This window comes from Myotis nattereri (assembly GCF_964212035.1).
Source record: "Myotis nattereri genome assembly, chromosome: 11".
Lineage (NCBI taxonomy): Eukaryota > Metazoa > Chordata > Mammalia > Chiroptera > Vespertilionidae > Myotis > Myotis nattereri.
Window position 1 is genome coordinate 20,141,885 of NC_138086.1, and position 16,994 is coordinate 20,158,878.

General features: G+C 41.8%; 1 protein-coding gene across 1 annotated transcript in view; it reads left to right on the forward strand.

Moving 5' to 3' along the window:
• Positions 1-16,994, forward strand: part of SND1 (staphylococcal nuclease and tudor domain containing 1) — a 453,621-nt gene that overhangs the window by 154,043 nt on the left and 282,584 nt on the right. Inside the window, exon 11 of the mRNA XM_081102419.1 lies at positions 9,419-9,508. Within this exon, the coding sequence (XP_080958545.1) occupies positions 9,419-9,508 (90 nt within the window). The remainder of the gene's footprint in view (positions 1-9,418; positions 9,509-16,994) is intronic.

A 16,994-nucleotide genomic window follows, 5' to 3' on the forward strand; every position in this document is an offset into this window, starting at 1 on the left:
ATTAAGCCTACTTTGAAAGGGTTGTTATTGTAGGAGAGGAAAGTTTTCCTCGCCTCATAGAGTCCCTGTCTGGGTCTGAAAACTAAACTGACAAAGATTACTAAGAGGGAAACATACATATGTATTTCATATAAGTTTTCTGTGATATAGGAACCTCCATTAGGAAATGGAGACGGGAAGAAACAGACCTGAGTATTTCATGCTAGGTCTGACAAAGTGTAGGCAGTCCTGTAGAAATAAGATAGGTTCAAGAGTATAAGGGGAATGTAGTAGACTTGGGGAAACTTAACAAGGCCTGTCGATTTGGATTCTTCATGGTGTCCCTTAATCTTTGGAAGTAAGACTGGTCCTTTTCTGTAGGTATAGGGAGGGCACCTCTCACAAGAGGGTTATTATATGACTTATTGCAGGGGAGAAGGTAGGAGGAAGGTCACAATGACCTTCTGCTTCTGTCATTTTCTAAAACTCCTTCAGCTTGGACCCTACCTAACAATAGCAATTATTATTGTAATACCTTAAATTCCAGTGTTTTCACATGTTTTATTAGATTCTTAAACATGGGATCAGCAAGATCAAATTGGTTTGTCAGGAAAATCTAGAAATTTGAGGGTCTTATAAAGGCAGTGAAACGCACTTTGGGGTCTGGTATCTGGCATAATTGTGGAGTTGAAAGTTCAACCTCCTTCCATTCTCAGACCCGTGGAGTTTTTAAAAAATACATTTTTATTAATTCAGAGAGGAAGGGAGAAGGAGAGAGAGATAGGCACATCATTGATGAGAGAGAATCATTTATCTGCTGCCTCCTGCATGCCCCACACTGGGGATTGAGCCTGCAACTCGGGCAAGTGCCCTGATTGGGAATCGAACAGTGACCTCCTGCCTGGTTCATAGGCCAAGGCTCAACTACTGAGCTACACTGGCCGGGCACACCTGTGAAATTTTATAAGCACCTTTTAATGTTTATTTAATTTGATGTCTTAATTTGATTTCAGTTTTTATTATTTACTATTTCTTCTTTGCTCTCTGGAGGTATAATTAAATTGTATTGAATTGTTATGAATTTATGATATACCTAGACCTTGTTCTTTAATAGACCCTCCAAGGCAGGGGTGGGCAAACTTTTTGACTCGAGGGCCATAATGGGTTCTTAAACTGGACCGGAGGGCCGGAACAAAAGCATGGATGGAGTGTTTGTGTGAACTAATATAAATTCCAAGTAAACATCATTACATAAAAGGGTACGGTCTTTTTTTTTTTTTTAGTTTTATTAATTTCAAACGGGCCGGCCCGCGGGCCGTAGTTTGCCCACGGCTGCTCTAAGGGGTTTATTTGTTGGGAGAATGAAATAGAGTTAATCCGGAAATAAACAATTCCTTTGAAAATGTTTGGATATATGAATCTTCTTTGTATGGTCCTTTACATATAGAGGTGCTAGGTATCTTTCATTTGGCCAAGGTGGTTATGATTTTGAACCTTTTCCCAGCTGCTGCTGATAACTTTCTAAGTTATCCACCTACCTTTTGTGGATTCTGTTTCCTGGCTGCCAAGGGAATTGAAAGGTCCTTGATTGTAAATATTCACAGGGCATGCATGTTGAAATGTTCCTATTTTTAAGTCTATAATTCAAGTGGAAATCACAGCCTTTGTTTATTAAAATGGCATGTATGGTAGGGCAACCGGGACTGGCCCATTATTTACTGTTTGAAATTTTCTCCATTTAGTCTGATCACGTCTGCTCTTATTTTAATTCAACAGTCAGTTTTAAGATCTTCATAGATTACGTGCAGCTACTTTAATATGTTACAGTTCAAGCTCTTTTAAAAACAAAAATCATACTTGTTTTTGACCCTGGTTATTTGAGAGAACGTTTGTAGATAAATTATTCCCTCTGCCTCATGGAAGCATACATCTATGTACAAACTTTTTTTTTTTTTTGAGGAAAACAGGAATCTAATGCATTTTTTATGGGGAAAAGAATGGCCAGTTACACCCGGCCGGTGTGGTTCAGTGGTTGAGCATTGACCTATGAACCAGTAGGGGGCGTGCAGGAGGCAGCAGATCAGTGATTCTCTCTCATCATTGATGTTTCTAGCTCTCTCTCCCTCCCCTTTCCTCTCTGAAGTCAATAGATGGCCAGTTATTCTGTTGCAGAGGAGTATTTTAAAATTTAAAAAGTTGCCCAAAGTTTGGGGTTTTCTATCCCTAAACACTTTTTGTTTATTCAATGTTATATAATAACAAACATTTTCTTTTCAACCATGGTGTTATACCACATTTGCTTCAGATCCTCTTTCAAAGAGATAAAACAGTACAGTTAGAGTTGAAAGCCCCTGTATACTCATCCTCAACCCCATTTTCTGTAGCTTTCCTTTTCTTCCTTTCACTGCCCATGGTACATCATTAACCATTACCGTTCATTCTATATTCCAACATGGTTGTCTTCTTGCTGCTTATTTAGCTCTGTGAGTGTTTTTAGTCTGTATTCAAATGGACTTTTACTATATCATTCTACAACTTGTCTTTTTCTATTTTTTTTCAGATGTGTTTATTTGTTGTGTTGCTCTAATTCAGCTTAACTGCTCTGTGGTATTCTACTCTGTGACTTTACTGTAAAAAGTGTTAACATGAACACTGCTAGACTTTTCTGCACATGTGAGACTTTTGGGGGGTATAAGTCTACCTGTAAGTAGAATTTCTTAATTCGAGGCGTGCAGATCTTAACTTTCACAAATGATACAAGTAGCTCCATGGCAAGATGCCACAGTAGTTGAATCATTTTGTAATCTCATCAGTAGTTAAAGGGCACTCCCATTATTCTACATTCTCACCTTAAAAATGTTTGCAAATATAATGGATATTGTGGTGTATCTCAATGTGCCTTTCCCTAATTATTAATGAAGTTATACCTTTTTGTCTTATGCAATGTCCAGTTGGAGTTCTTTTGTGACATGCCAGTTCATACCTTTCGCCAATTCTTCTATTGCAGCGGTTCTCAACCTGTGGGTCGCGACCCCTTTGGCGGTCGAATGACCCTTTCACAGGGGTCGCCTAAGACCATCGGAAAACACATATATAATTACATATTGTTTTTGTGATTAATCACTATGCTTTAATTATGTTCAATTTGTTACATTGAAAATACATCCTGCATATCAGATATTCACATTACGATTCATAACAGTAGCAAAATTACAGTTATGAAGTAGCAACGAAAATAATTTTATGGTTGGGGGTCACCACAACATGAGGAACTGTATTAAAGGGTCGAGGCATTAGGAAGGTTGATAACCACTGTTCTATTGGATTGTTTCTCTTTTTTCTAGTTCTTCCTTTCTTTACTGAGTAAATTGAAGTAATCAGAAGAGAACTTCAGCGACTCACTCCTACATCTACATACCTAACAGTGTCTGCATCCACGCACCTAAATATGAACGATTGGTACTCCTATGTAGGCCAGCCCTCTCCTTGCTTTAGCACTTTTCTGCCCTACTTTATCACTTATTTGCTCTTTCCTGGACCATTGCCTGCTATTTCTTCATCTAAAATAAAAAACAAAAGCACCTTCTCTTCAACCTGTTTCCTTTGCCAGCTGCCCCATAATCCCTTCGTACTCCTTTGTGGCACAAATTCCAAAAGTGTTGCATGTACTTGCTTTCTCCAGTTCTTCTCTTCTCATTCCTACTTTTAATTCTAATTAAGCTTTTGCCCCTGCTGCTCCACCAGAATTATTCTTGTCAAGTTACCCGCACTTAGCTTAATCCAACGTGCAAATCTTCGTGCTCATCTCATTTGCCTTGCTGCATTTGACATAGTAATTCATTCCCTCCTGAATTCTCTTCCTTTCCTTGGCTTCTAGGACATAACACACTCTCGTCATTTCATCCTACTCAGCTCACTGTTGCTCTTTCTCATTCTCCTTTTGCAGATTTCTTACCTTATTCTTTACCTCTTAATGTTATCATGCCCCAGGACTCATTCTCTGTCCTTTTTAATCTCTTAGCTTTTAAAATACCACCTATATGCTAACAACTCCCAAATGAATGGTATATCACCAGTTCAGGCCTTTCTTCTAAACCCCATGGTTGCATATCCAATGCCTGCCCAACATCTTCACTTGGAAGTTTAGAATGTCCGTTACTGCACTGCTGATCTTCCTCCACTTTCTCTAGTCTACTCTGCCTGTGGTGTTCCCATCTCATTTGATGCCACTGCCCCCCACCCTACCCTTTCCATTTGCTCAGAACAAACACTCTTGACTCCTCCCTTTCTCTCACACTACATTCTGTCTATGTTCGAAATATATCCAGATTCTGATATCGTATTTCCCTCACTGCTACCTCATTTCCTTCCCAGATTATTGTCATAATCTCATAATTGGTCTCCCTTTGCTTTACCCTTCCTTTGCTACAATGTCAATTCTCACGTAGTGGCCAGTGTAGTCTTTCAAATGTTAAGTCAGACCTGTGATTTGTCTTCTTCAGCTGTCCCCCTGTAGCCCCAGTGGTGTCTTTGCTGGTCCTTGGACTCACCAGGCATGCTCCCAACTCAAGGCCTTTGCATTGGTTGTTCTCTCTGTCTTTTTCCAGATGATGACATCTCATACCTCCGTTGAGTAATGTGATCAGGGTGAGCCTTACCAAGCTGATTACAACCGTGGCCCTGCACCCATTCCCTCTCATTCTGCTCTGCCATTTCTTCATGCATTTCACTTACCAGCTACTAAGTTTAACCTGTCACTTTATTCATGATGTGCTTTTTCAGTAAAGAATTTCTTACATTTTAGTGGAGCCACATTTATCCATCTCCTTTTTTCATAGTAGTTTGTGTTTGTTCAGCCTTGCTTAAGGAACCTCGCAGTATCCCAAGGTCATTAGATTATTTGTATACAGTTCCTTTGGATACTACATGGGCTAGAAAAAAATTAGGCCTGAATGGGGGTTGAGAGTAAGGCCTTGATTGGAGGTTCCTTCCAGTCCCTCCAAACGAGCATTGACCATTGTTCTCATTTAGGAAACCAGCCAAAAAATAATCTTCCTATAAAAATGCCTAGCCTGTCTTTAGATTCTGGATATGGGCATTGGGCCTCCACACCCTGAGAGCTACGGAAGACTGAATTTATCTCTAACGTGAGTCATTGCAGGGCCTACATACAGTGTCGTTTCTCAGAATGTACAGTGATTACAGCACAGACTGGTTTGTGTGTTGTCCATCCACCAGATAAAGCAAACATTCTTTTCTATTTTTATTTTTTAAAAATATTCTCATGTAAATTAGAATCTAAACTAGACATTTCTTTTTAGCAGGCAAGATTTAGCTAAGTCCTGTGGTGTTTTTTTTTTTTGTTTTTTTTTCCAGAATGCATTCCCTACTTCAGTTGCCTCTTAGAGATTTTAAATGCTTTTATTTGGAGGAATTGCTTTTATTTTATAGTTTCTTAGGGACTTCTAATATCTCTCTTGTAAGGTTTTTGCAGATGCCAATAGCCGCTAGCTCTGAAGGGTTAGAGTAATGAGATAATTCTGTTTTCACTTATGATGTCTCGTTTTCAGTTTGTGCTATTAGTTCTTTCCTAGCTTCACGGGAGGCATGTGATTGGACTCCAGTGTTGCTCTGTCTTTCATTGGGATGCTTGTTGGTGTACTATTTGTTTTCTTGCATTCTTTTGAGGGTATTTTGGCTTGGCCCAGTCCTGTGGAGTGCCTCAAGGGAAGGATTCTTGTTCAGACAGCCATTTTCACACATTTCATGTACCTCATCCCACAATCTGCATTTGGATTCTTGTTAGGACTGCATTTCTTACCTTTCGTGTATTGCTGGTGTTTCAGAATAAGTAGGATAAGGTTTCAGATACTCAGATTCTGTGGCAGTCAAAGGCTACGTAAAGTAAATGTCGATATTTTGTTTGATTTATTTTTTAAAAATATTCACTTAGGCTAGTGAAATCACACAGCTACTCTCTGTAAATAAATTGTCCTCTTTCTCTTGGTGAATAGGAGTACATTGGCACTTCTTTATTTCTGAGGGCTGATTCTGATAACCTTTGATTTTGTTTTTATTAAAAATCCCGTTCATTACTGGTGCCTAACATCTTCTGTCTAGCAAGCATTCTTACTATAGCATAGAGTGTCATCCTAAGCTCTGTTTTATGGTTTAGGTATCATACTTAGCTCCTCAGTAGTGACCCATGTTTATAAAAATACCCGTAATCCTATACATCTGTCCTTGTGTCACACAACACTCCCTCTAGCCAGGCAACTCTCATCTGTCCCATTGTCCTTATTAATTTCTGTAAGAAAACCCAAGTGTTATATTAGTAAAGATTTTCATATTTAGGGTCATACCTTACTTATTAGACAACGACTATGATACCCAAGGACCTTGGTCAGTGTTTGGCTATTCCAGTTGTTTCTGGGTAGAGTATGTGGGCTTACACACATCATTTGGGAGAAGGAATAGAGACAGCTTCATTTTGAAGGCATGCTAACTTCCTAAAGGGGCATTGAAATGCTGCTGCTGCTGTTTTGTTGTTGTTGTTGTTTTGTAAACCAGAAATAGGAGACAATTGGATGATGATGAATGTTAAGCTCAAACTCAAAGAATTATCTACATTCTGATAAGATACTTTTTGGTGATACCCATGAATTGAAATGTTTAAATGGTATATCTTGGACTCCGAGGACTAGTTCGGATCTAGGGGGAAACATTTATTTTGATTCCTTTGATCTCAATATTTTTATTAGGACTAGTTTTATAGGGTATTAGAATGAGAAAGATGAATTGTTTGGGAATCGTTGGCTATTTAAGAAAACAATTTAAATACTTTATGAATATAGAATGGGTTGTACAGAGATAATCTTGTTTTGTTAGATGGCAAAGGCGCGGCTGGGTGGACTCACCATACAGCATGTGGGGAAGCAGCAGCCTGCATCTAGGTTAGGAATTAGTACTTGATTTTCTCCTTCCCGTGTTTTGTGAAATTTTTTCAATTATTACCTGTGTCCTTGGGGTTCACAAATTTGTACAGCTATTTATGAGTATACTAGAGGCCTGTGCACGGATTCATGCACCAGTGGGGTTCCTTGGCTTGGCTTGCAGGGATCTGGCTGAAACTGGCTCTCCAACATCCCCCAAGGGGTTCTGGATTGTGCGAGGGTGATTCTCAGGTGATGCACCCCGGAATCAGGCTCCCTCCTCTCTGGTTCCAGGTGCGTCACCCGAGAACCTGTGTTGAGCATCGTCCCCTGGTGGTCAGTGCGTGTCATAGCTACCAGTTGGAGCATCTGCCCCCTGGTGGTCAGTGCACGTCATAGCTACTGGTCAAATAGTTGGAGGGTTGCTTAGGCTTTTCTAAGGTAGGTGCTATGGGGGAGGTAGTGTACTTGGCTCTGAGGTCACAGGGAGTAGCAGAAATGCATAGGGCCTCTGTTCTCATGGGATTTAGGAGCCGAGTGGGAGAGAGCCAACACAGTAATTCCACAAACTGGCCTAGTCAGCATCTTTCTACTTCTAAACACATGCTCTAACCGTTCTCTTATTTTTAAAGGCAAATTCCTATTGACTTCAAATGCCTTTCATCAGGACTCAAAATATTGGCTTCTTCCTCTTTTTTCCCCTCTATCTATTTTGTAGTTAATTTCTGTTTATTCATTTCCTAAAAAATGGTTCTCATATCTCTTAAACTCCTATCCATTTCCAGTTCTTTCATCCTTGTTTAGACCAGTGGTTCTCAGCCTTCTGGCCCTGTAAACACAGTTCTTCATGTTGTGACCCAACCATAAAATTGTTTTTGTTGCTACTTCGTAACTGTAATGTTGCTACTGTTACGAATTGTAATGTAAATATCTGATATGCAGGATGGTCTTAGGTGACTCCTGTGAAAGGGTCGTTCGACCGCCAAAGGGGTCGCGACCCACAGGTTGAGAACCGCTGGTTTAGACTCTCTTTCATATTCTGAAAGTTACATTGTGTAGAGCTGTTACCTATTTTTGGAGAAGTCTGGGGCCTGTGAGATGATGAAGTAATAGCGTATTTAGATTTTTGTGTATATGTTGGAATACTATCTATTTATTTTTGCCTCTCTTCCTTTTTTTTGTTTTGTTTTTTGTTTGTTTTTTTAATCCTCACCTGAGGTTTGTTTTTCTTTTTCTTTCTTTCTTTCATTTTTTTTTTTAGAGAGAGAGAGAGAGAGAGAGAGAGAGAGAGAGAGAGAGAGAGAGGCCCTGGCCAGGGATTAAGCCTATAACCAATGTACATGCCCTTGACCAGAAATGAACCTGAGACCCTTCAGTCCACTGGCTGACACTCTACCTACTGAGCCGAACTGGCTAGAGCTGTTCTGTTTTTGTTTTTTGTTTTTAATTTGAATTTTCTTCCTAGTTTTTTCCTATTCTGCAAACTCACATGAAATCCCACCTTGTCCATGAAACCTTTCCAGATTACTTCTTTCCACTGACCTGAATTTTTGTAGCACTTAGTCCCTAGTTTATCTATACTAATAAAAGGGTAATATGCTAATTAGACCAGACGTCTTCTGGACAAAGCCGCAGCAGCAGATGGTGGCTGCTGCTACGAGGGCCGGCCGAGGCTCTGGCAGCCGTGGTGGCTGCGAGGGCCAAGGCTCAGGCTGCAGTGGCCGGCAGTGGCAGCAACAGCGGCGTGATGGGGGTGGTGCCTTCCCCTGATTGGCCGGTTGCCTCCCACAGAGGGAGGCCAGACTGTGGCTTAGGCCTGCTCTTCACGGAGAGTGGGCCTAATCTGTCAGTAGGACATCCCCTGAGGGCTCCCGAACTGTGATAGGGGGCAGGCTGGGCTGAGGGGACTCCCCCGCTCCCCAGTGCATGAATTTTCATGCACCGGGCTTCTAGTATCATATAATTGAGCACTTATTCAAAACTGATTTTGTTGCTATTTCATACCTGTAGGCTTTCTTCTGTTATTCTCTTAGGTTACAAGAATTTTGAGTCCATGATTATAACTACAGAGTGTGTTGTATGGGACTAATAGTTGGTAGATGCTTAGTAAAGGCTTGTGGAATCGTAGACTTTGATTTATAGTGTATCTATAAATATTTGAAGGGTCCTAACACTTACTGAGCTTCTTCTATATCATAGTTTATGTTGGTATTTCCCTGTTGATTGGACTTTCAGGTTGTTTCTAGTTTGAGTAATTAGGAACATTCCATTGCTTGCTTTTCAGCCTATTGCATGAAAAAGGTAATCTTATTCCTTTTAAAGCATTTCAAACAAAGTAACCATTTACTATGTATCTAGCAATTATTTAATATTTGTGATACTAAGAAGTAGGGAGCATATTTCACTGCATCCTAGTGTCTTGTGCCATTGGCCATGTTCATTTGTGTTTTGGGTTATTTTATGTGTATTCTTTTCATTCCTGATGTGCTATTTTATTTTGCTTTTAGGATAAGAACAAGAAACTACGTCCTTTGTATGACATTCCCTACATGTTTGAAGCCCGGGAATTTCTTCGAAAGAAGCTTATTGGGAAAAAGGTAAGTGATGACAAACTATTTGCCAGTGGTTGGGGATTATTTTAGGCTGGGCCCTTGTGATGGAAACTCGGAGACCAGCAGATGACACTTCTCCATCGAGTCAAGCGGAATTGCTCTGATATGTAGAGGGGCATGCCTTTGTATCAGGAAGTGGTATCCCTTGGGAGAAGTTTAAAATTGGGGCCCTGACCAAAGTGTGATTGCCAAAAGTCTCACGACACCTTCTTTCCAGGGTTCAGGCTCAATTCCAGTGTAATAATTGCATATTGCCCTGAGCTCCATCACTGGGCTCTGTTCCCTCCAGCCACCTCCTCTGAAAGCTGGTGCAGTGGATTTGTAGTGAGGGAAGGCTCGCACTGTTTCCTGCCTCCCGTACTTCGCAGGGATAGGCTGGCTATTGGGAGAAGCGGGGCTCTGCTGGAGTAGGAGCGTGCATCTGTGAGCAGGGAGTGAGCACGCGGTGTCCTGGGAGCCTTTTGGGGAGCACATCGACTTTCTAGTCTAGTGAGCAGCTCAGAGGCCTGAAGAGTGCATGTCCTTGTGTTCTTAGAGCATAATATTCTAGGACCAGCTGTAGAACTTGCCATTCTGGGAAGCTAGTAATGAGTTTCTGAGTTCCTCTTATTTTTCCTGACCTTCCCACCCTAAGTGTCTTGTGCAGTTAGCTTTTTGTGCCCCATATAAACACAGGAAGTGAATGGGATTGTCCCTTTGATGATGGAGGGAAATCTGTTCAGGGAAGGACTGTGATGGTCTTTTTCTTACCTGGATTCGGTGGGGATTCCTGCAAACTAGGTCATGTTTTGGGCGAGTTTTTATTGTATCTTCAGAAAGGTTAGGTCATTTTCACTATATGAATGGCCTTAACACATTGAAGCCATATTAACATTTTTTACCTAAAATGTAGATTTTTTAAACTATTGGTTTAAACTAGTGCCCAAATAGTGTATAATAAATGTACTTTTATTATATTTTATTATATACCATAGTCACTAGAATGATAAATTTTAGCAAGGGATTTTGAAGTTGGGCATAAGGTGACATTGCTAATTTTGAGAAAGCAAACTGGATTCACTAAAATGAGTGTTAAATCTTCTCAGGTTCCTGCAAAGCGCAGGCTCATTTGTCATCATATAAACCTGACAGAATGCTGCATTCATTCATGAAGTGTGGTGCGAATGATGGCTGTAAGACTCTTTCAATTTCTAGGTCTCCGGTTATCCGATCTAATGTCCAACATCTCTATTTCACCAAGTTGATATCATATCACTTATTTACTGGCTCATAAACAATAGCATAGAGACAAGTAAGGAATTCCTTCACACGTGTGGATTTTATTGAAATTCATCCCAAATCACGTTGAAAGGAGTGGCAGCGCATATCGTATTTGATTCATGAGCAGCCCGTTGTGTGGCATGTGTTATGGCCTCCACCTGGTTTCTTTGAAGATTGCCCTTCCGCATTCGCTTTCATCCCTGGGAACACAAATCACAGTTTATTGCAGCAGCTGCTGAAAGGTCCTACAAGTGGCTCAGGGCTTGGCTCTCAAACACCCATGTGACAGGCCTTTGTAAAGTCCTCTGTCTCAGGATCAGGGGACTGACCTCAAGTGTCAGATATGGTGGCAGTTCTTAAGCAATTAGGCTCTTTTCTTGGTGAGAGAAGCCTCGTTTACTGGTTCCTCTGTATCATAGCTGATGGCTTTCTATTTGTGCTGAGCTCGTTTTGTCCCCCACAGTGACACTGTATAAATGATAAATGCTGTATGCCTGTGTGGGGAGTAGGATGCAGCTCAGCTCTGCTGGGCTGGAATATTCCTGATGTGGACTGCTTTTCCTGACTCACCACCTGAAACCACTTGCCTGTCTTCTGGGGCCATCAGATATGACAGTGAACACCCATGTGCTCTTGAGTCTGGGAGCAGTCAGGGCAGTCGCTGCCTCAGGGGGGTGGCTACCACATCACCACACATTCCTGCCAATTCCCTTCAGATCGGTGCAGCTGTTGAGCATGGCACATGGTGATTAAGAGGCACCGAGAGGGAGCATGTGTGCCTATGTGCCCATGTGCACCAAAGCTGGTTAGGGCAACCTGTCACAGCTTAAGCAAGAGAATGGAGGTAAAATCACCTTCTCCGTCCAGACATTGTTTGACCATCCTAGAGAGTCTATAATATGACAATTTTGAATAATTTCTAGAATGCAGAGGAATAAGATTGAAGGTAAACTGCTGATGTGCTTTGTTATGGAAATTCACTTTGATTCACCTCTAAGATTTAACTCTGGCTGAATGCCTTAATTAAAGTAACTAGGCACCTCCCTGGCCTTGGCTTTATCACTTGTGAATTGGGAATATTAGTTGCCTTTCCCCCTCTCATGAGGTTGTTATGAGAATCTAGGATGATGCTAGTCCTTCCAGATGCCAGTAAGATAATGTTTTTTTGTTTTAATAATGCTACTTTTGCTTTTGTATAGAATCCAGCATAGCTTTACTTTTTCGGTTATGACTTTTTTTTTTACTGGCTCTGGGTTCATGATATGTAAGTCAGCGTGCAATTAATTTGACCATCAATCCATTATACAGATTTGTAAGGTACTTGGTTAGATGTGTCTCCAGGGTTCCAGCTTCCACAAAATGAGTATCCACTCATGCTAGAGTGTGTGAGTGTGCATGTTTTCTCTGGTTTGAGGGAGAGGTAGGATACAAATGTATGCTAGAAGGGTTTCAGAAGCTGCAGGAATTGCTCTAGTGCTGGTAGACGCCCTCCCCATCCCATGTTTACCATATGCTTGCTTTCACTAGAATCTTGACTGAGGAATATGCATAGTCTTCACTGTCTGGGTTCTTCATGGCCCTAGAAAAGTAGAGAAATGGAATCCATGGTAATTTCAACATGCCTTTTAGTTTTTAAGAATGTTTTCCCAGTTATTTAAGATGGTGAGATTGATACCTCCCTAAAAGAGGAACCAGGGCTCTAGTTCTATTCTTACAGCACAACAGTTTCTCTGTATACATGTGTTTTTCTTAATGCTTAGACAAGTCAGCCTGTGGAATCTATAATAATAAAAGTGTAATATGCAAATCAACTGAACAGCAGAACGACCGTCCAGGCGACCTTCCAGACGACTACACCATGACACCCACTGGCGCCAGGCCAGCCAAGGCCGGTTTGATGTGATTGGTCAGGGGCCCGGCCATTGCCCCATGATTGCCCTACAGAGGGAGGCCCAGGCTACTGGTTGGTGGGGTGATCGAGCAATCGGGGCTCCACAATCACCCTCAAAGAGGAGGCCCAGGCCACCAACCAGTGGGCTATGGCGTGTGGGTGGAGCCTCCCTTTGTGAGGGTGATCCATCACGGAGCCCAGGCCAGGTGGGCAGGGCCTACCTCTTTGGGGTGATCGATCACAGGGCTCCTGGACTGTGAGAGGGCACAGGCCAGGCTGAGGACACCCCCCCCACCCCCCCCCCCCCCGCTATGCATGAATTTTGTGCACCAGGCCTCTAGTAAGGTAATAATAACTGCACCTTCATTGGGAATTTTCCCCGCCTGTTTCCGAGAATCTCTAAAGTAGAATCTCAGTATTTCTAATCTGTGTAATATAGCATTTACAAATGACATAATTGCAGTTATCACCACGGGAACCACTGTGTTCAGAGTTGGAGCTTGTTTAGACAATTAAAGGGTCAGAAATGCTGGAAGAGATGGAATTGCATAAAGCTAGAGTGCATTGAAGCATCTGCCCTAGTGTTAGATGCTCAGTCCAGGATCTCCTGTCTCCAGTAACCTCTGTCCCCAAATACATGTCTATTCCTTACTGGTTTTTGCCACTGGTTCTATTGAATAAGCAAAATTTGACGATGAGGCTTATTTGTAAACAGATGATATTGTATGGTTTTCATGCCATTGAAAATTTGTGAACTAGGCTGACTCTTTTTTAGGCACTTAAAAATTGAGTATATTTCCTGATAAATGCAGACATTTGGGAAGTTATGAGGCTGACAATAACTTAGACAATTATTTCAAACTGGAGGCCCAGTGCATGGGTAGGGTCCCTAGGTATGGCGGGTGATCAAGGCCAATCTGTGGGGCGATCAGGGGGTCCCTACTGGCACCCTTCTTGGCTGGCCTGATGCTGCCTGCTCGCCAGCCCTGCCCCCTGCTGTTGCCGCTGGTTGCTTCCCTCTACTGGGCAATTGTGGGCTCCCACTGCCACCTGTCTTGGCTGGCCTGGGGACTGGGGGCAGCTCCTGTGTTGAGTGTCTGCCCCCTGGTGGCATCATAGTGACTGATGGGTCCACTGTTTGGTTGATTTGCATATTAGGCTTTTATTATATAGGATTCATGTTGCTTTAGATTGTTCTCTTTTCGAAACCTGTCTTTCCTGAGGCCCATACTTATGGGAGCATGGAGTTCTTTGGGGATGGATGGGAATGATCTAGGGCAGTGATGGCGAACCTATGACAAGCGTGTCAGAGGTGACACACGAACTCATTTTTTTGGTTGATTTTTCTTTGTTAAATGGCATTTAAATATATAAAATAAATATCAAAAATATAAATCTTTGTTTTACTATGGTTGCAAATATCAAAAAATTTCTATATGTGACATGGCACCAGAGTTAAACTGTTAGGGTTTTTCAAAATGCTGGCACGCTGAGCTCAAAAGATTCGCCATCACTGATCTAGGGAGATCAGACTTATAATAAATCCAGCGTGTTCAAAACTGAACTCATGATATCCTGTCAGAAAATCTGGTCCCCTCCATGTTCTGGGAGTCACACCACTATCGGTTGCTGTGGGAGACATCTTTGACACCCTCTCGTCCCATATGTCTCCTAGTCCAGACTCTCACCAACTCCTGCTGGGTGTATGCATGAATGTTTCCTCCTCTTTTCATTGCACTGCCCCGGCCTTGTCTTATAACTGCTCTCACCTGGACTTCTGTAGTCTTTTTACTGGTTTTTCCACAGCCTTTCTTTCCAAGTCTAGTCCCTTCTGCACCTGCAGCTAAAGGGAGCCTCACAAATGACAATTACATTATGTTCCTTCTTTGCCAAAGACTATTGGTTTTGCATTGCTTCCTGTGGTGGACAAAGCTTGGCATAATCTGGTTCCAAGACAATCTCTAGCCACAGGGTGGAAAAGCCTCAGAGTGCTAAAAACTTCTCTCTTGCTCGTTTTATTAGAAAATCCTGAAAAAGAGGTTGAGGTTGGCCTGCTTCTCGGATATAACCTTCAACCCCTTTTCTCACCCACCTCCTAGCTACCTTTCTGGCCTTGGTAGGTTTCTGAAGTGCATTATGCTCCCTGTCACCTCAGGGCTTTTGCACTTGCCGTTTCTTTTGTTGGGAATGCCCTCTTGTCCTAGCTTTTCCTCTGCTATTTATCTCATGATTATACTTCAAAGTAAATGAGAAAAGCGCCCTGAGCAACCGCACTTCCAACATAGTAATCTGTACATCATTTTTCAAGTCTTAATGTATTTGAGAAATTATGTGTTACTATCCATCTCTCTTGTTAGATTTATTATATTGGGCAGACTAGGGCCCACATCTGTTTTGCTCACCAGTAAAGGGCCCAGTACGTACAGTGTATGGTGTAGAGTAGGTGCTCAATAAATTTCTACAAAATTAATTAACTTGAGGGGATCAGAGAGACACTGGACTGAAGACTGTGGATCCAGATAAGAATACATAAAGGGCCCTGGCCTGTGTGGCTCAGTTGGTTGGATGTCGTCCAGTGCACTGAAGGGTTGCTGGTTCAAGTCCCAGTCAGGGCACATGCCAGGATGTGGGCTCGATCCCCAGTGGGGTATGTACAGGAGGCAGCCTATCAACATTTTGCTCTCACATCGATGTTTTTCTTTCCCTCGCCCTTCTTCTCTCTCTGGAAATTACAAAAAGAAAAAAATACATATAGAGAGGTAGAAACAGGGCCCACTTGATTTGCCAAAGGATTAGCCCTGTGTGCAGTAAGTAGGTTGAGATTGCCTCTTCATTTCAGAACTCCCAAGTCAGTTTGGAAATGACTAATGTTGGCAATCCTACTCTTTGAATAGTCTTGTTTCTTGGGGTAAAATATCCTGAGTGTTGAAGTCCAACTCTAGAGGATGTGGCTCATTTGTAATTTGGTGAATACCTTTGTATGATCTTTATGCCATTCCAGTTTGTACTGTGAGCTAGACAGATTTCTTAAGGCAATTTGTATAATGCTCATTCCAGCTTAAAGGGGCCAGGGCTGTCATTTATTGAATTTTTTTAGAGTAAACTCTGAATATTTTCATCTTTATTTAATTTCCACCCCCACCCTGCAAGATGTGTATATCATTCCTATTTTTACAGGTAAAGAATTGGAAGCTCGTAGAAATAAAGTATTTTACCCAGGTGTCTATGCGGTAATTGCTATGCTAAATTAGAGGCCATCTAGAAAGGCCTGCTTCCCATTGTGTGTGCTGAATCATTGGTCCATTGCAAGGGTCACAGCCCTTTTTGGAATAATGTCAGCTCTTGTATAGAACACACTACTCCATGCTACAAAAATATTCATTCTCTTCAGCTGCATTATCCTACTGGACTGATATCAGCAGGTGGTAATGACACCATAGATCAGCCCTCTGAATGCTTTCAGCCCACTAGACATTATCTCATTAGTCTTTGAGATGTCCCCGTGAAGTGACATTTCATCAAATTGTTCTTCAGAGAAAGCAGTGTCAGATTACATGTTCTTCTAGTTACAAACATGAGGTCATAGGTAACTTTGCAAACCCAATGTTGAAGCCTGCTTTCCCCTTCTCTTCAATCTCTTGGCATAGGTGAGACTTCTGGGAAGAAGGGAAGGACAGGCCCTTGGCCCAGGGCCAAGGAGAGATTGAGGCCCAATCTCAACACTCCTTCCCATGTGCAGGGACAGCTCCTTGGAGAGCTCTGCTTCTGAGAGGTCTTGAAGCGTTTTTGAGGCGGACTCCTTCACTCTTTTTTCTGGCTATTTAACAGGGTAGTCCTTTTCCTTGAAAAATACTTGCAAATTCTTTCTTTTGCCGTGTGTTACTGAATCAGCTGTGTTAAGTGCAAAGCTGGCAGTCGGGGATTTTTGTTCTTAATTACCTCTGATGTATTTTAGTTTTGAGTTTTACAAACCTTTCCTTTGTCATCTCCACATTTTTCACTTCGTATTAATTGGATTCATTCACGCTGTGCAAAAGTTCTTAACATTAATGATTAGCACAGGCCCTAAGGTTGTGAATGCATTGTGATTTAAATTGACAGGTTGCTTGTCCTCACCTTCTTAGCTGTTACCGTCAGCATTGCTGTCAATATTTTGAATAAATGACTGAAGATGTTCACCAAATCGTGAGATGTTTTGAAGGACTTAAAATTTCTGACCATGCTGTTTTCTAGTAAGACTTCTCCCCCTTAGACATGATGGGAATGTGCTTGGAGACCAAGGGCCATTTTAGATATCCGTTACCCTTTGTGTTTGGGAAT